Below are 19455 nucleotides of genomic sequence, written 5' to 3'. Positions count from 1 at the left end.
ACGAGCGAGTAAAATTCAACTCGAGGTAATGCAGGTATCATCCTTGGCAAACCGCAACAGCAAAGTTGCACCAAGCAACCAAGGAGGGCCACACATGGCCAGCCATCTCTGACTCACTTTAAAGACTTATGTTTTTTTGCGGGCAGGATTGGGGTGGGTTGGGTTGTCATTGGACAGGCTGACCCCTCCGACATCAAGTGGTGGGTGGGGGTTCTGACTTGGCACATGAAGCAAACATGTCTTTCTCCTACTTCCCACTTTTCTTTCACTTGAAACTGTGATTCACAGCTCAGTAGTGTCCTCTCTCTCCTCCAGGCCTGTGATTCCATTCGGGGAAAAGTTCCTTTAGGAAGGGACATTCTTGAGACCAGATCAGAGTTGCAATTGATAGCAGACAGATATACTTTTGGAGATTTATTTATGATACACTAAGAAGTTTTGAACACTGTAACTGAGATTCTTTTGACTCCGAATCTCATGAGCTCCTTTATAAAATGTTTATAAACGTTTCTTTTTTAGTTTATATATTTTTCATAAATTTTTTATGATATCAATTTTGATGATGTTTTATATAAATTTATGTTAAAATAGTAAATACAAGAACTAAAGTATGAAATAAATTCACTAGCTTAAGGATAAAATGAAAGAATTGACGAAACCCCACGAGGAGGACAAAATAACTCACAGCTTTTTAACTGCATCTCCACGAAGGCCCGTGATGTGTTCATCTAAGTCTGCGTGGACCAGATCGATCTGCGGTTGGATTTCATCCGAGGCCATTGCTGGGTCAAACTGAAGCCATCTCTGCAATGCGAACCACCAAAAAAAACTTCAGGCAATCTTTGGAGTAAAAGAAAAAAGCATAGAAAAACAGTGGATTTCACACAAAAGAGGACGAGGGAGAAAAACCTTGGACGAAGCGGCCCGGAGTTGTAGAAGGTATTAGCCATGAGAACAGGAGGACTAGCGAGAGATTCATGTGGCTGGAAAGAAGGGCTTCGAATGAGGAACAAACAAACGCAGGGACTGTTTAATGTATAAAGAGATCTCCTTTTTCCAAAAAGAAGAATATAAAGAGAGCTCCTTACTGCTGCCGCCTGACATACTACAGATATGCAACCAGCCAGCAAGACGTCGTACTCAGCTCTTGGCAACTATCACTCTCCACCCATGTGATCATCGTGGAGCTCAAAAAGGGCAAAAAAACAACCCATTTGTTCAAAATCCCCAACTAGTATCAGGAGATGATTGCATGTATATGTTATCAAGAATAAACAACACCTTAGAAGCCAATAAGAACAATATCTAAGATTTTGGTTATTCCGTTGATATAATCAGATATGGGAGGATCAGCACTTAATCAAACCAAAACCAAAACTCCTCATTGGTGGTGGAGCCATCAGTGATCTCAGATGTAGACTACCCAGTGCCTTGCTCCAGCGCTTGAGCTGCAAGTTATCAGCATCAAACTTTTTGTTGTTCAAGCCCAAACCTGAACAGAAAAGGAGTTGCCTTTCTTAACCAAAGAAAAAAAGGAAAAAAAACATGGGCACCACTGTGATTATGATTCCCTCCCTAAATGTCATGGCCAAGTGATATGCCAAAGTAGATATCAAGCATGCAAAACGTTAGGAAATTGTTGGTCACCGATCGTATGTCATCACCCATTCACATGACCATCTTATGTCAATTACACCAGTGTCTCCTCAAGTTTAAAATGAGAGTTAATGTTCAGCATTTATTGTGAATTAAGTTTTTAGTACTGATCCTATTTTACTGAGCATGCAATTGATAATACCGAGTACAGAAATGTTTTTTTATAGATTAAACAATACTGTCGAATATGCATGAACGACAGGTGGTCGATGTACCTGAACAGACCATTCATCAAAACAGGTCAGCTCTGGGCATACTCGAAAGGAAGTAAAGTTCCTTCTGCAAACTCATGCATCCTGATACACTCCAGAAATTCGAAAGATCTGTAAACCAATATGTTATGGTCGGAAATCATGCACATAGGTAACCATAACAATGGGGAGAAATCAGACAAGAGGCATACATACTATGCTAACAAAAGAAAAGAAAGGACGATAGAAATTGGTTATCAACACTTAATAGACCAGAGGCCATCCTAACATCACAAATAGACAATAAACTATGCAAACCATGATTTAGCTCAAGATGATAGAAAAAAGAACTGATTATTCAACGAATTAATTGGTTTTCAGTAGCTTATGATAAGTAGAATATAATACTAATTCTAAATCCTCAGATCAGTTCCATGTAGAAAATTTGTATCACAATAGTTATTACAGGGGAAGTCTGCTTTCAGAAACTGTTTGTCACAGCCATAAAAAATTAAAGAAAAAAGAAATAAACAGTATGTGTCTAGAGAGACGCACATCCAGTTTTCGTACAATCATACACAGTCAAAAGACTCAAAACGGCTACTACCAAGCTTAAGTTTAAAATCTCAGTCCACAACAATTTCAACACATTGTTGGACCAGAAAAATATTGGCATACTGCAGTAGCTGCACAAAATCTAATATGTACCAGTAATAAAAATAAATGAGTACTAACCATGAATTAAAAACATTGTACCATGCTATATGATTCTATACTGATCATCGGTTAAGACTGATAAAGACTAATTGGTACATACTAATCCAACCAATATTTGAAATCGTAGCTACAACTGGCGCATATACAAGAGTAGTTTATAGAATTTTTAAAGGAAAAAAGTAATGGGATGCAAGCAATGTCTTTGGCTATCTATCAAACTTTGTTCAGGTACATTTGGTTCAAAGTAAAGCAAACAACAAAGGAATCCTTTTATGTTAACACAGAGCACTCACTAGTCCTATTGCATCTTGGATTTGATGCTAGACAATTTGGGACATTACTCATCGCTTTAAAGTGTCAGTAAAAATTTCCAATGACATAAAGAAGAACCAATAATAACAAACAAAGATTCCTCTAATGGAAAATAGATAGTATATGATAAGAATATAACAAAGAGGATAAAAATTTACAAGTCAAGCATGCCTTATCAGAAAAGAGAGTGCCATTAATGTACTAAAGGATGTTAACATGTAAGACCGATTAGAACAGCTCAAGTCTATGGATCTGAATGTTCTCATGTTTCTTTTGTTCATCTTGAGTGTAACACTTAATACTGTCAACGAGTCAGAAAAACTGTAAACCACATTCGTAACTACATACAGTAGCAAGAACTTTGATATTCATCTTGCTCATACCCAAGAACAAAAATCCAGTTGCAGAACCATTATAGTTGAAAATACACATTATTGGCTAAAATGTAGAAAATCTGATAAAATGTATCATACATGACTATGAAAAGACCTATCGGAAACACATGCTAAGACAATAATTTAGTTAGTTCTGTACAGCTAGAGATTTTTTGAACTATATCTACATATCTATAAGTACATAGGTAAATCGCTTCAAGTGCAGCATATAACCTTGAATAAAGCATGAAACATGAGCAAACAATGTAAAGATGATGACTAAGAAAGATGGAAGTGGAACATTCGAGTGGACGAAAAAAATAGCAATGAAGATAGGTAAGAAACAACTACAACCTCTATTAACACATCAACAAGATTCAAATCATATAGCAATCTAAGAATTTATGACCAAGGGCATTGGTAGACGGCTATGTACATTCTGTAGCATGCATTTATGTTAGGACAAAATTTGGACCGAGACTTAAATTATAGCTTATTACAAAAAATTACATTCATCACTATAATAACCATCATAGACGTCACCTGGTTGAAAGAATAATATTAAATAGGAACCTCGAACATAAGAGAAAATCACAATCTTTAATGCACAAGGGAAGCAATAAAGTGATCATTTTATTTTATCATAATCAAATATATATATCGGTCAATAGCGGTTTCAGTAACCTATTGGATTGGGTGATATACCTACCCATACCACCTGGTATCATTAAATGAAGCAATAAAAAACAAAATGTTCTACTTACATGGACTAGTATTGTGTTTTACGTTACTATAACAAAGGATATAAATATCAAACCAATATTGGTTTCAGTAACCTATCGAATTCGGTGAAATACCTACCTAAACTGCATAGAATCATCAAATAAAGTCACAAAAAAACAAAAGTGAAATGATAAGTACTAGTATCATGCTATACGTTTCAATTGCAGGATTTGATCAAACAAGTAGATACTCTACAGTCATCGAATGTTCCAACAACCAATCCATGGCTATTAGGGATAGGAAGCCATGTTCTGTTCATGGTTTTGAGTAATACAATGACAATAATAGCGGGAAAAAGTTTGGAAAGTTTAGAGTAAAGATTCTCGATATACATACTAAACCATAACAAATTTACTGAACGATATCAGAGTCCATAAGTAAATACGCCATCAGAAGACGAAGAATGTTTATCGCTTGCCACGTGAAATAAAACAATGGCGACAAGTAGCCAAAACCCCGAGTTTAAGAACTGAACTTTCCATCAAAAAATCAAAGAACTGGGACGGAAACACACTTATTCCAGTCAAATTCACGAAGCCGACTTTCGCACATAGAAGAGACCAGAAAGGCGGAGAACCATTCAAGTCGGGTATAAATACGGGAATGAAGCACGGTTGGGAGAAAGGAGAGACAACGTACCCGACGCGAATCAATCCGCCGGCTCTCGACAAGATTGGCGATGCTGTCGTCGGCGAAGCGAGGGTTGAGGAGAGTACCACCAGTGGCTCCGATCTTTCTTGATCTTTGCGGCCTCGCTCATGCGAGAAACTCAATCTCGGTTGGGGAAGCAGAGGCAAAGAGAGCGATCGATGGAGATCCCAGTAAGATCTCGACCGTCAATCGAGTGGACCCCGCTTGAATTGACTCGGTGAAGAAAGGACGGCTGAGATGCTAGATGAAGGTGGATGAACGGTTCTGCCAAGTGTTTTCGAGTTGATAAATATGAACATATGAGGGGTTAATATATAAAATATACCTGATTCGTGCTTCAAGCATCAATATGCATAAAAGCCCCTGATAATTATAATATTCTGACTCACGAAGGTAAAGCAAGGAATAAGCATCCCTCCCTCTGAGGCTCTTCTTACACATGACTTGCTTGGTCACTCTGTCATCTACGGTGCTCTATAACATATAAAGGGAGAAGGGGAACAATGCCACTTCGAAGCCTTTCTCCGGCCGTCTCCATCTCATCCACCCCTCCTTCACCCCGCCCTTCGTCGGGTGCCTGTGGGTTCTGAGCCTCGGCTCTTTTTCTGCGCTCGCCTTCAATATGGGGTGCGCTCAGTCCTACCGCCGCATTCCTTTCCTGGGGTAAATCCTCCAATCTTCCCTGCCCTTACTCTCTGGTGTGGATAATGAATCGCCCAATTTGCATGGCATAAATTTCCAGAAAAAAAAAAAGCTTTTGTACCCAAATGGTGATAATCTATAAGCGAAATGTGGATGGTGTATGGAGAACGATTGAACGGATCAAAAAGCTTTTTATCTTATGAAAACAAAATTAAATAACAAGATTAATTGCTTCAAAGAAGAAATAAGTTTTCTAACCCTGAAGCTTGACCTTCATGTTGCATGGTTTTTTGGGTTGGTCCTGATTCATGGTGCACCTTAGAGATTCATGATGGTTATTATCTTAGTTATTGATTCGATCCTCTGGTGCACATGAATCATGATTTTAATTTCCGAAATCTAGAATGCATAATTAACTATCATTTAAGAAGAAGAGTTGGATAGGCATCTACTACTGTTGCCACTTTCTTGTTCTAGCTGTAACTTCTTTGTTTGCAATAATTTTATAGGTTTAAGGCTATCATTTCTATTTGTTGATCCTAGTAACAAAACTTACTACTATATCCCAAAATCCAAGTGTTTGCTGTGTGTCAAGGAGATATTAATTTGCCACTGTGGTGCATTTGTTTGTATCATGCATATTATACATGTCAATGAGTGCCATATCATGCAAACGCATGCACGCTTGACAATAACCATAGTGACCAACTTTTCCAACACAAGTCATGGCTCCTATGGGTACGCCTAGTTCGTATATTGTAGATATTTTCTAGTGTATGCATTTACTTTTTGCTTTGGGGAAGCGTTTCTCTGATTTGAATTCTGATTCCATCAACTGCCATATAGTTTGCAAAAATCTATTGAAGTGTATGACTGTCCTTTTCTTATCTGTTGATGGCACCTTCTTTGTTTTTTATCTTTCCTGTTCTTGTACTCTGAGTATAGCTCTCTGCCAGATCTATTTACACCAGACACTACCTTCTCATGTCGTGCCTCTTTTCCTTGCCGCTCATGAATTAAATTTTCCATTTGTGCAGGGTAAAGCCTGTTGATAATCGATCTGCCAGTAGTCTTTGCTCTACTGGGATGGATGCAACTTCAACCACTGTTCCGTCCATAGTTGTTTATGTTACTGTTCCAAATAAAGAAGCAGGTATCTTTATTGTAATTTTTTGAACATTTTTAAAAGCATCCTTGACTGGACAATCAATGATTATCAATGAAAAGTGTTTTGGGCTCGCACAAATAGCCAGTGTTGTTTTTCTGTTTAAATTTGCAAATATCAACGGATGAGCTCACTACTTTTATCATCTTGCCGTTGTACTTCATTGTTAAACTTTTGATTTTTGTTATAAGCTCCACATGATAGCTCACAGAGTCAGATTAAGCAAGAAAATCTGATCCATTTCTTTTGGCGCAAAAGTTGGTTGCCACTCCTGATGTTTTACTCAATAATTACATCAGTGTTGCCTATCCAAATGCAGGCACGAAGCTCGCTGAAAGCATTATCCAGGAAAAACTTGCTGCATGTGTTAATCAAGTGCCAGGCATGTGCAAAATCATCACCTTATATATGGCAAATTGCAAAAATCTTATCCATTTTTCTTACTTATGGGCATGGCAAGTATTTTAGGTATATTGATATAACATATATCTAGGTTATTTATGTGCATAAATGAGTAGAGTTGTTGATCAAAAGGGTCTTTTTTGAATTGGATGAATTCATTCCTTGAGGTATCTTATTGTCGTTGTGAACTGTTCGAATATGATAGATACCAAAAGCATTGATGGTAAGATATATTGCTCAATAAAACAATTGGAATTGAGGAATCAAGTTGGAAGGAAGCTTACATGTTGTTACACTTTCAGACTGCTGAAATATTTGATCCATTTATGAAAAAGAGAACAAGAAATCTTCAAAGTGAAGAAACTGCAAATGCATCATCTTCCAACCAAAAGAGTGAAAGGCTCTAAACTAGAAAAAGGAAGGAATTAGTTAGATTTAGTAACTTCGCTATTTAAACTTTATATTCTCTCTCACATGGTAAAGTACAGGTTTATGTTGTTTAAGCAACATATGTTGATGGTTCCATTGAATGTCACTAAATATTGTAACCTCTTTAAATGTTATTAAATATTTCAACAATAGACATTGACTTGATGACCTAAGAAAAATACTGCTTATTATACAACCATTGACATCAATTCTTCTGAATGTTTCTCTAAATATGCTAGTGCCATGTGTTTGCAGGCATCAAATCAGTTTACTGGTGGGATGGCAAGGTATAGTTACTATTCTGCTCAACTACAAACTGTGGAAATATCTCATGAAATCCACACCTTCATGTCGGTAGAAGTGTCATAAACTAGACATTCTGCATGTTATGCACGACCAAGTGTGTTGCTTGGCAACACAGAATACAATTCTTTCCACAGCTTTGCCTGCCTCATTAGCAAATACGTCCTTGCTATTTCATTAGTTCACAGGCAAGATACAGCAAGAATTAGGAGCATATGACATTTTATGAGAGGAAACTTTGTACAACCTGAGATGAGGGCGAGTGCTTCATATACCCACTTTACGAAACTCCCAAATGGTTAACAGAAAATTTACGGAAGTCATATATTATTCTAGCCATGATTGGTAGGATGGTTTTCTGAAGGTAGCTTGATTATGTCAGAGGTGTTGGGTGGGAGTTGTAAAGGTAATTTGACCTCATCATAGGGGTGAGTGATTTGCAAAGCTTACGTGCAAAGCATTTCTCCTTACAGGGATTGGTTTATACCGATAAGAAGTAGTGGGTAATTCACAAAATATAGTTATCGACAAATGGATCCAGATAGTATACCTGTAACCCTATCAAATTCATTTACACTTTTACAGTGGACTAGCAATATATATGTTAGCTATTCTTCAGGTATGCATAAATATCTAAACACACCATCTGTGGCTGACTAAAATAATCTATCTCTTCCGTATCTCCAGGTACAAACAGACTCTGAGGAATTACTCATTATAAAAACCAGGGAATCCCTTCTTAGTGCTTTGACAGAACATGTTCAGTCCAACCATGAGTACGAGTAAGCCCCAGCCAGCCTGAACACTGAGCATTAATGAGCCTTTAATTTGCAATTATTCAGGTTATGTTTGATGATTTGGCTATCTATATTATTGGTAAACTGACAATTAGTTTTTCTTCCAGTGTTCCTGAAGTCATAGCTTTACCTATCAATGGTGGCAATCTCAAGTACTTAGAGTGGATCAAGAACAGTACTCGAGAAAATTAATTCGCATAGCCTTTTATGCGACCTGTTTATTGGAAATATGGAGTTTGATTCCTGATACCACACAGGGACAGGGCGAGAATGCCTTATGCTAAAAGCATGCTTTCTTTCATCCTGTTTACGATATCAAATTGACAGTCATCTGTGATGTGTATGGAACCATTGATTGTGATGTGTATCACTGAATCACAATTCAATTCCTATTATTGTACAAACTTTCATATTATTTATTATTCAGGATTGTGGCATTTGCATAAGCTATGTGATGCAGCTGCATATAAAATAGTTATAAATTTGAGTTGCTATTTCATCATGCATTCTGTTCAACCCTTTCTTCTTGATTTCATACTGTGAAAGGCTTTGTGAGTCAAGTGCATTGACTGTTTTTGAAACACTGTGCGATCTATGAAATGCTACATGAGAGCTTTCAATCTGTTTCCTGGACACTTCATGGCTAGTTCAAGCACCACATTACACAAGTGATCAGACAAAAGTCAGTATTAGTCTCTACGACTTATTTCGTCATTGTTAAAAGCTATAAAGGTTATGTTGAATAAAGTAGGAAAAAAAATGTTCATGCAATTTGCCAAAATAAATAAAAAGAACACAATCCATACAACTGCATATACAAGTATAAATATGTGGTGTTTACATAGCATAATCATTGACATCATCTCTGCTCTTCCATCTCCTCGAACAGTCCCTCTCTCTCCCTCTCTTCTGCCGCAGCGAGGTAAACAAATCCCTCTTCTCTTCGATTTGTTCTTTGTGCTTCGTTCGTGTTTGATCGATCTTTGGGGTCTTGGAGAAGGCATCTGTGGAACCTCAATTGAACGCCATGCGAGTTCTCGTGTTCTGCATTCTTTTTCTTCTGTTCCTGTGTAGGCAATCTTTGTTCTCTGATCTCTTGCTTAAGAACAAGAAGAAGAAGAAGAAGACGATGCTGTTTTCTTGGTTGTTCTTGCACCATGCTTCAAACCTTAGCGTGCATATCCCTTTGTAGCTCCTGCATTTGTTAGATTCTGTTATCCTGGATAGATCTTGATCTGAAATCTATCTTACGAAGGTGAGGTGGTGCGAGGTGAAATCCTTCTCCTTGCCGTGAAGGATTGCCAAGAGATTTAGGTTTCTTGATCCCTTCAGGTCTCGAGGAACCTTGATCGATCATGTCGGAGGGAACCAAGGAGCCCGATGGTGGCGAGGAGAAGGTGGTTCTCAAGACCCACGACGGCCAGGAGTTTACCGTGGACATGGCCACCGCCAACCGATCCGGGACACTCAAGAACCTGCTCTCGGAAGTCGGTGGCAGCAGCGACAACCCGCAAGTGATCCCCCTCCCGAGTAGCATCACCAGCCCAGTGCTCGGCAAGGTGGTGGAGTACTGCCAGCGGCACGCGGGCGGCGGCGGCGGCAGGGGGGGCGTGCAAGCGCTGGAGCAGTTCGACGAGGAGTTGGTGGAGCTCGACAAGGACATGCTGTTGGACGTCACCTACGCAGCCGCGTTCCTCGACGTGCCGCGGCTGCTCGACCTCACCAGCCAGGCCGTGGCCGACGCCATCAAGAAGATGTCCGTGGAGGAAGTCAGGCACTACTTCGGCGTCGTCTCCGACTTCACCGAAGAGGAAGAGAAGGTGATTCGGAGCGAGTGTCCCTGGGCCTTCGAATGATGGCGACCTGCAACTCGTGCGCTTCTTGGGATCCCCGTTCTTGGACAGTTTACCGGTTAACGTTCTTGGTGTTGTGGTCTGACTTCCATCTCAAAGACGGCATCAGTCATCCAATCAATCCTCCTTTCTCTACTGTATTCATTTAGTTCAGAGGAATGATAAAGAGGAAAAGAAAGGCATAAGAAAAAACTGAGAATAATAATTCCCTAAGAAAAGCACACAACACACCAAAGTGGTTGTAATCTTTGGATTAATTCCTTGTACGTTTGTGTCAAAAATTGTGTTGATTGACTGGCCAACAAAGAGAGTAGAAAAAGAAAATAAAAAGATAAAAAAGATATATATGCAAGAGAAACTGGCAAATTATATTACACTGGTTCCCATACATAATTCGATTCAGTACTTGATAAGCGTCCGTCGCAAATTGCACGGGCAAGAATTCGGAAGCAAGAGCCTTTTGCTTAATGACTCCTTAAGTAACTCACTAAAACTCTAATTATGTTCCATCTAAATTAAAACAGAGGTCTCTCTCGGAAGAGAAAAATGAACACGAGCAGATCGAATTTGCAACAACATTGAATGCTAATCACAAATCAGGCCATCTTTAGCTTAATGCAGCATCCCTCTCAGCAGTTCAGTCTAAAAGTTCTCTCTACTCCTTTGGATGTTTAGTCATGAGCTGAAAAGAAGGTAGGGATCTAAGAATAAGTTAGGGGCTGCAAAGGTTCTTAAGATCCTCCTCCTTGGAAAAGAAGGTAGGAATGATCCTTGAAGCATAAGGATAAAGATCTTTGTAGGAGTTCTTGATGGTGCCTTCTGCCACTCCAGTTGCCAGGGATATATCTGCCAAGAAACATTCATGTCAAGAGACAGAATCCAAATGGCAACTCAAAAAGATCAAGAGAATGTGGAACCTTTGACGGGTTTCTTGTCATCAGATAACTGAGTTATCATATAAATGACAGCTGCTGCAATTGATATAGGGCTCCTCCTGCAAATTGAAACTTGAGCTTTCCAATATGAAAAATGTTGACAATAATATCTGATAACTGACTGGTTCTTCGTGAAATCAAATGTGATTGCTTAGAAGCATGGACTAAGAATAGAAACTCGAAAAATCTACGTTACTAGCGGATACTGATGGACCTGTAAACTAATTTTTCAAATTTGGTAGAGAGTAGGAGGATTGAGAGTTTCCGTAACAGGGTATAGAGCTATAGTAGGTGTGAAACACTAAGTAGGCTAATAGATCCAGGCCTCCACTGTGGCTGGTAGCATTAACCATACTAAATCTTGAACTCTTAAAAGTACACAAGCAATCCATCTGATAGAGATTGAACGTGTCAAAAATATCTGATGAATAGCAGGGGGAGAAACATTGCTAGATATGATATCAATTTAATCTCAAGGCTAAACTACAAGCTTAAATGAAAAGACCAAAACACACTAAGGCAGTCTTGTATTTGTTCTATCATCACAATTCATAATGCCATATATTATGCCAAGATCTATCAATCCCAAAGCTAAAATACTAATCAAATGCAAAGCTCAAAAATGCTAAAATGCAATTGCCTATCAGCTCTATCAACCCATTTCAAATGTAATACCTAATGTCAAGTTCTTCTGACTTTTGAACTGCTTCTTGAGCCGCTTTAACTGCTTGGTTTGTCATGCCAAGATGTGAACAGAATCGTCTCTGATCATCAGGGCAGAAAGCAATGAAAAATTATAAGCATATATGTTTCAGAAACTAAGATCTCCAAGTTAAAAAGTCAAAAATTCAGATAAAGAACTGAAAAGGAACAAAAGAAAATGAATGTCGATTTGATACGGCAAATGCAATTGCAATTGATGAAGCAAATATGCCAAAACTAACCAAAAAATCTCCTGCATGAATTGTTCCCATCTCCATAGATTGCCCCATCTCAATTTCAAGCTGTTTCACAATGAACTCTTTAGCCCGACCTATTTCCTTTTTCGTAGCTCCATTGGCAACAGAACAGATCTCTGTATGAAGGAAAAACATAAGTTAAGCAATATCTACTAAAGATGAAAACCATAATAGGAGAGAAACCTAAAAATGATGTACCCTTTACAGTACGAGGCTTGTCCTCCTGCCGACAAGCTATGTATAGACAAGCCGCTAAAATTGCATCTTGATTGCGCCCTCTAACAGATTTCAGATCTTCAACTTTTTTATATATCTCATTGGCTCGATCCTAATAAGTGACAGATAAAACTATCAATAAAGCATAAGAACCATTTACAGAATTTTAATTATACCTGATATCCTATTCAGCTAAGTGTCAACAACCATCCTATATTGAAGACAGAATTAGGTTACTAACTAACTGTATGCAGGAAGCACATAACTTTTACTAGGAACTTATAAACCATGCACCACAAATGTTTGTAACTGCAAATATACTATGGATATGACATAGGATAAAGAGAAGAAACATTGGAACATAATTCGACTTCCAAGTTCTGGGTGATATTATAGCAAAAGGATGTAACAATAACAAAGCCGTTAATACTAGCTTATGGATGAGCAAACAAATATGATACAATGACAATAAATGTAACTAAAGTAAGGACAATCATGGTTTTTTGGATCTTGTTTACTACTATATGACAGTTTTTGTTTACTAGTTAATATAGGACGCAAAGATCAAAGTAGTCAACTTCCAGTCAGGATTTCAATATCTAAAATATCCTTTAACTGAAAAGCAAAAGGTTGACTTTCTTAAGTGTCCTAAATTGTAACAGAATAACAAAATATGCCAAAAGGTACAATCTTTGTTTTATCTAAATTACAATATGTTACAATTATCACTGGCATGAAAATCTGTTTGAGGTGGCCTGTTATTAGCTATGCTTTTTATAATTCTATCCAATAAGTGATGCAATTAGAGAGAGTGATGAGAGAAAGAGGGAAGTCGAGTTGACAGTCCTAAAAAAATAAATAGATGAACCTAAAAATAATCGCCTAAGATCACAAACTAATTCAGCCTGTCTTCAGCAATATTGCCTCCAACAACTGGTGTTCTGTCACGAGAACCTAATCACACAATGAGTGAATCCAAGTAAATATTTCATGTTCAGATAAGGGAATAACATGTGGGGCAAGTCAGCATGGATGGTCCAAATCACACTCCTCTTGTGTATAAGATTGACTGTTCTGTAAAAGTTCAATCACAAGCTTCTCATAAGGTCATGCATATTTCAATGCCGGATTCTTGTACCAAATGAATGATTATTGGAGATTTAGCTCTCTTTGGACTTAAGAATGACAAAACCATCATTTGTAATAAAGCATATTCAGCATTTTGTAACTTGAATCTAAGAAGTCAATAGGACCTCATGTTTCTTTCCATATAATTATCTATGGTAATGAAAACCTGAAATTCCTGTCCCCTTTCTAAGCATGTAAAGGACAATTGATCAACTAAGAGAAAATGTAGCACAAATGGCACTTGAGAGATTATCTATAAAGAAGATTGAGGCACATAATAAACCTGATCCGTCTCATCCACAGATGAAGTTCCATACTAAGCTTAGCAGAACTTTTAGAAACACAAGTATTGTTATTTTTCCTCATAAATCATAAGTTTATTCAGTGAGATACACTGCTTTCACAAATAAAATTATAAAAAAGGAACTTCAGAATAAAATCAAGCGAGATTCTGTACCTTGATAGTGGCAACAAGACCCAACCTAGACAAAAAGAAACCAACAGATCAGATCTAGCTTCAATAACCATCATATCTGAGTAAATATAAAAACATTACAAAGTTCAATCAAAATTTTCATGCTAATCAACCACTAATGTAACTTGTATAAGTATTAGAGTATCTAGCCTGGCTGAACCCCATGAAGATCTTATATAAATAAACTGAACAAAGACCATAATATCAATCATGCTCTTAAAAACATTTGAAGGCACCTAAATAGTGCATGAAAAGAATCAGTTCATTGGGACAAAGTGGCCTTCATGCAAGTCACATCAATAGTATACAAACAAAAGAAAAAAGGGTTTTCCAATGTTATGAAATTATGAATACATTCCAATTAGAAATGTACATCAAAAGATCAGTTCTGGTATTGCAAAATTATCAGTTGTGGAAGCAGCTGGAATTGCCTACATCCAAGATTACTTTTTTGACAACATAGCAATAGTTGTGACTATTTTACAATTCAAAATTTTAGTCAATTTAGTTCTTTGTTAAGGATGCCAACATACGTAGCTCCTAGAATTAACCAACCATGGTTCTTTCTTACCCGTTCCTCCTCTTTATTCCTTCAAAGAAGTTAGAGCACAAATTAGTGACTCTATACAAGAGTATGATCACAGTTTGGACATTACACCATTCTGGAGATATCATTCTGCCATCCCTAAAATCCAGGCCTTTCCAAATAAGTAATGGTCTATATTTCTTACAATACTACAATTGTACCAAAAGTTCTTCCTAGATAGACACAAACCACAGGACATATCTTTCAAGAAAAACTAACGTTTGATACTATTAGGCAAACCATAGAAGATCATGGAAGAACTTGGAAAGAACAAATCAAATTTCATTACCAAATCATCACAATTTTTTTCACTTTTGCATTAAATTCATAGTATATGGAGATAAAAAATAACTGTAAACCCAATCTTTTTTGCACCCAGACCTTCTATCGTTTAGATAACAGCTAACCCCAGTCATTCTACAAACCAAGATCTTTCACACACGAAAAAATTGAATTCGCCATCGAACAAAACCCCAAACATGAACCAATCGTCGGGCGTGTCTCCACGATGATCAAATTCGTACAGGAAAGACGGTCCTTTGCACCGCGTACTGGCAGCATAGCATATTGTGGTAGGAGAGAAGAAAAAGAGACAAGAGGATACCTATCGGCCATGGTGGCGATGGTCTTGAAGGCGAGGATTAGGGATCGGTCGGGGTTGGATCCGCGGTTCTGCCAGCGACCGAGGGAGGAGGAGAGGAACTCTCCCTGGGCGCCGTTGGGCTTGGAGATGACAGTGGAAAGGCCGCCGTCGGCGAGGAGGGGGTTGGTGGGCCCGCCGACACGGACGGGGTCGTTGTCCCCGGACTCGTTGGCGAAGGTCCGCCACTCGGAGGTCTCGTCGATGGAGTGCGCCTCCAGCACCAGCCCGCACTCGGAGCACACCGTGTCCCCCGCCGAGTGGTCGAACACCACCTCCGTCCCCCGCTTGCAGTCCGGGCAATAGGCGTCCCCCATCGCTCGCTCCCCAATCCCGATCCTCTCCCTCGATCGACGTCGGTCTCCTCGCTCGCTCGCTCGCTCGCTCGCGCTCTATCGCTCGCGCTCTAGTCTCTTCCCTCCGCCGCCCCGGAGCGCGAGATCGGCTCCAATAAGAGACGGGAGATAAAGAAATGGGAACCAAAGCGGTGTATTTTGGGTCGGAATCGGACTAAATAATATCTCAAAAAATCATATTGCGTTGGGAAATTGATGTCACGCGTTTCACATGTATTAATCGAATCAAGTTGACTCGATCGAGTCGGATTCGTCAATTGGACTTTTAGTGGTTCAGGTTGACTTGCTCAGCCAACCAATGTCAATGGTCACATCACAAATTTTCACCCTAAAAATGTGGATTCGATAATATAACATATTGTCAACAATTCCTTGAATTCAAAATCTTACAACTCTATTTTGGAGAATCGAAAGTAATTAACTAGAAATATTTTTTTTAAAAATAAATCATATGTTAATTTGGAATAAGAAGATTGTTTAAACAAAAGGGATTGAATTGTTATCCTCATTATTAATTTTTTTTATATTTCAAATTGATTTATCTCCAATATGATTGTAATTTTTTATAGTCTTTCCTTAAAAATGCATTCCAAAAAAATTGATTAGTGCATTATTGTATAAGTAATAGGTTTCATATTGTAATTAATACATGTGTAAGAATCATAAACATCATTAGACATAAATATTTTTTAAAATTTAAAAATAGAAGAAAAAAAATGTCTTCTCAATTTGAAGGCATCCTTCAAAGAAAAACACATTTTTTTCTTTCCTGAAGGAAACACTTTTGTCTTCCTACATCTCACTATCTAATGCATGTTCTGTGTCACAGGGACTTCCATTGTTGAGGAAAGCACCTTTTTAGGTTCACTTCCACATTGCATACTCTCTTCAGAGGAAATTTCTTCCTGTTCTTCACAGTGACTCGAATGGATTCAGAGTCTCATCCTGGAAATTGCCACTCGAAAAGATTGTGATTCTTCATCTGGTACATGCTTTTGGTTGTTTCAAATTTTATGTGATCGGTGGCATCTTCTTTCCATTCTATTATGGCTGTCTATTTCTCAAGCCACATGAAGAGTCAAAACTTGATCACGAGCAAGCTAAAATGCACGGCTTGTGTTTGTAATATAGCTTCAGTCAACTGCAAAGGAATGGCGGCTGTTATCACATCAAGCATCAAAAGGCACTGAGATCTCCGACCATGCGTACAGCTTGTTGATGCGTAAAGGGAGGTAGGAATTGCATTTGTTTGAGCCAACAAATTCCAGCCTGAGGACAAAGGAATCAGAATGTTTCTATTGGTTCCATTTCTTGCAAGATTATACCAAGTAGGAGAAGGAAAAGCCAGACGGTGGGATATTGGTGAGGTCCTCGAAAGAAAGCAGGAAGTCAAACGAGGCAAGGATGGGAGCATGGTGCAGAAGCCTCATCAGAGAATAAAGCTCGGCTTAGTCTACACTTTGTGCATCAAGACTTGTTATGTTTTCCAACCCCAAGAAATGTCAGCTTAAGAAGAAGGAAGAAAAAAGAGGGAGATTCCCTTTCTCCGGGAGGACTTCATCAGTGATGGATTCTAGACTCAGGTTTTTTTTCGTGAAAAGCCAATTCCAAGCTTGACATGTAAAACTCAGAGATGTGCTTTGACACCAAGGATCATGATCTACCCACCATGGAGTCATGTATGCCAAACCCAACCCAACTCGGTGTGGTGGAGAACTCGAAGCAGGTCTTCAAAGACACAGCAGGCCTGACCCATGAGCCGAAACCGGTTAGCTTCGGACAGGCCTGCTGTTCAAGATTTTATGACAGACAATTCGATATACTACAGTACATGCAGATTGCTAGCTAATCTACTCTCCAATTTAAACCATGCAGATCTGCTTCAGAAGCAAACACCATGTCAGATGATACAGGAGGGCCTTCGGCTCGACCAACAGCAACCAGAAAGGTGTCCTCAAAAGACAAGAACAACGCAGAGATGTAAGCACACAGAGACCAGCTTTTCTACAGCTACACTGTTGGTGATATCTTGGACGCCATGGCCATCAGCTTTTTTCGCAATTGCATTGCTCGAAAGCCATTCATGAAACCACAACCAAAGGCAAGAACCCAGAGAGAGTGAGTGCTGTTTCTTGTCCTTCACTTGGACCACCCCAAAGGCCCGAAGAGAGCAGAGGGACGGTCGGCGAACAGCATTTGGACCAGTGAGTGTCTCCCTGATGGCTTTGTTTTATATTTCTTGTTCGTTTCACGTCATAATGCTTTTAGGTGGGTGAGAGAGAAAGGAGAAGATAAGGTGCGAGGTGATAAGGTACGGATTGAAATATATGACGTTGATGGGAAGAAGTACCCAACACGTCTCTTAATGGCTTCCATGTTGCCAAGTTCATTGATGATTGAAGGAAAGGAAAAAGATGTTTGCATGCAACCACTCCTCCGTTTCTTCTCCAATATATATTAACCATCATGTTAATTGATAGGAGTGTAAATGAAACTATTTCTAAACTTGAGATGTGAAGATAATTCTTAAAAATTATAAATTTTAGGTTAAGCAAAATTAAGATTAAATATATGAAATGTAATTTTAATATTAGTAGAAGTAGGTTGGATGATGAAGAAGTTACTTTGAGTAAAAATTTTGGTTGTTTTGAGTTATTTATATAATAAGATTGAGAGATTGATAAATATATTATTCATAAAATAAAAATAAAATTATTAAAATGATAAGAAGTATCGATCATAGGGTATATTTGAGATTAAAAAAAATTATAAGATAGTCGTTAAATCATCGATATTTTATGGATTTAAATATTCGGTAGTAAAAAAATAATATATACAAAAAGTTTATGTTATTGAGATAAAAATATTTAAGTGAATAAATAGAGTTACTTGAAAAGACAAGAAAAAATATTTTTATTGGTAAACAATTGGATATCGTTTTAATAAAAGATAAAATAAGAGAATCATTTTAGATATTAACATAGTATATCTACAGAAAGTTAGAAAATGTGAACTAATTACTAGTGGTACAATAAAATATAAAGAATAATTTTAAAAAAAATATTAACAGAAACTATAGATAAATATTCAAAAAAACATATGATATTTTATCTATCTCATTGACAATGACGACAGAAGATACAGATAATTGATCCCAGTATTGTTATATAAACCTCGTTCATCATCAGCTAGATTGACATTGTTGAAGCTTGGATCAATTACTAGACAGTCATAGTTGTTGCTCTCTCTCTCTCTCTGTTTTTTCTGTGTTCATGGCTGTGCATGGAGAATGACTGCTCAAAACTCTTCAACTCAGGGTTACTCAGTAAAAAGAAGAAAAAAGATTGCACAATGCACTAACATTTATCTGAATTTTTTCCTCTGATTTATCTCCTTTAAAATAAATTTTAGAGGAAAAAAATGTAGATAACAAAACATAATAACTCTTGAGAGTATAAGTTAACTCTAAAAAAGATCACAGAAGCTCTGATTAATCTATTAGTTGCCAGGACAAAAAAGCTTTGTTCTCCTCATCACTACAGTTGACTATTTCTTATGGAATCATGATGAGATTTAGGTCTTTAGATAGGTGAAAATAAATTTTATGATAACATGAGAATTTGTCAACACCAAAATCTTTAGGCATTACTCACTTTATATGATCTGCCCCAGAGATCAGATTAGCTTTTAAGAACCCTATTCAATGACACTGGTCCCCTACAAGTCATGTCCAAGTTCTGCTCATCTGCTAATGCAATCTATATAGATCAACTGATGAACATCCACTTTATTTGGATGCAGGTTTTGTGTTCTTCTCATGAGGAGTATGCAATGATAGAATTAGTAGGACAGCTTACACTACATAGTGAGCAACAAATAGTAAGA

At 37.9% G+C, this 19455-nt stretch overlaps 3 protein-coding genes across 3 annotated transcripts; 2 read left to right on the top strand and 1 right to left on the bottom strand.

Annotated features, from left to right (window-relative positions):
* Positions 1–5145: 5145 nt before the first annotated feature.
* On the top strand, positions 5146–8874 carry LOC135613040 (protein CutA 1, chloroplastic-like). Its single transcript, XM_065109974.1, has 6 exons — positions 5146–5347; positions 6364–6479; positions 6811–6873; positions 7578–7609; positions 8313–8407; positions 8530–8874. Exons 1-6 carry the CDS (start codon positions 5307–5309, stop codon positions 8612–8614), a joined length of 432 nt encoding a protein of 143 aa, XP_064966046.1. The 5' UTR covers positions 5146–5306; the 3' UTR covers positions 8615–8874.
* Positions 8875–9285: 411 nt separating this feature from the next.
* Positions 9286–10593, top strand: LOC135606902 (SKP1-like protein 5). The gene is made up of 2 exons (XM_065098264.1): positions 9286–9344; positions 9678–10593. Exon 2 carries the CDS (start codon positions 9778–9780, stop codon positions 10276–10278), a length of 501 nt encoding a protein of 166 aa, XP_064954336.1. The 5' UTR covers positions 9286–9344; positions 9678–9777; the 3' UTR covers positions 10279–10593.
* Positions 10594–10622: 29 nt separating this feature from the next.
* LOC135606898 (transcription initiation factor IIB-like) lies at positions 10623–15689 on the bottom strand. Its single transcript, XM_065098255.1, has 7 exons — positions 15179–15689; positions 13971–13995; positions 12368–12497; positions 12155–12285; positions 11886–11974; positions 11193–11269; positions 10623–11121 (listed from the first exon to the last, which is right to left on the bottom strand). Exons 1-7 carry the CDS (start codon positions 15529–15531, stop codon positions 10988–10990), a joined length of 939 nt encoding a protein of 312 aa, XP_064954327.1. The 5' UTR covers positions 15532–15689; the 3' UTR covers positions 10623–10987.
* Between the last annotated feature and the right edge of the window lie 3766 nt (positions 15690–19455).

Source organism: Musa acuminata, chromosome BXJ1-2 (genome assembly GCF_036884655.1).
Source record: "Musa acuminata AAA Group cultivar baxijiao chromosome BXJ1-2, Cavendish_Baxijiao_AAA, whole genome shotgun sequence".
Taxonomy (NCBI): Eukaryota; Viridiplantae; Streptophyta; class Magnoliopsida; order Zingiberales; family Musaceae; genus Musa; species Musa acuminata.
This window is presented reverse-complemented; position numbering and strand designations above follow the sequence as displayed.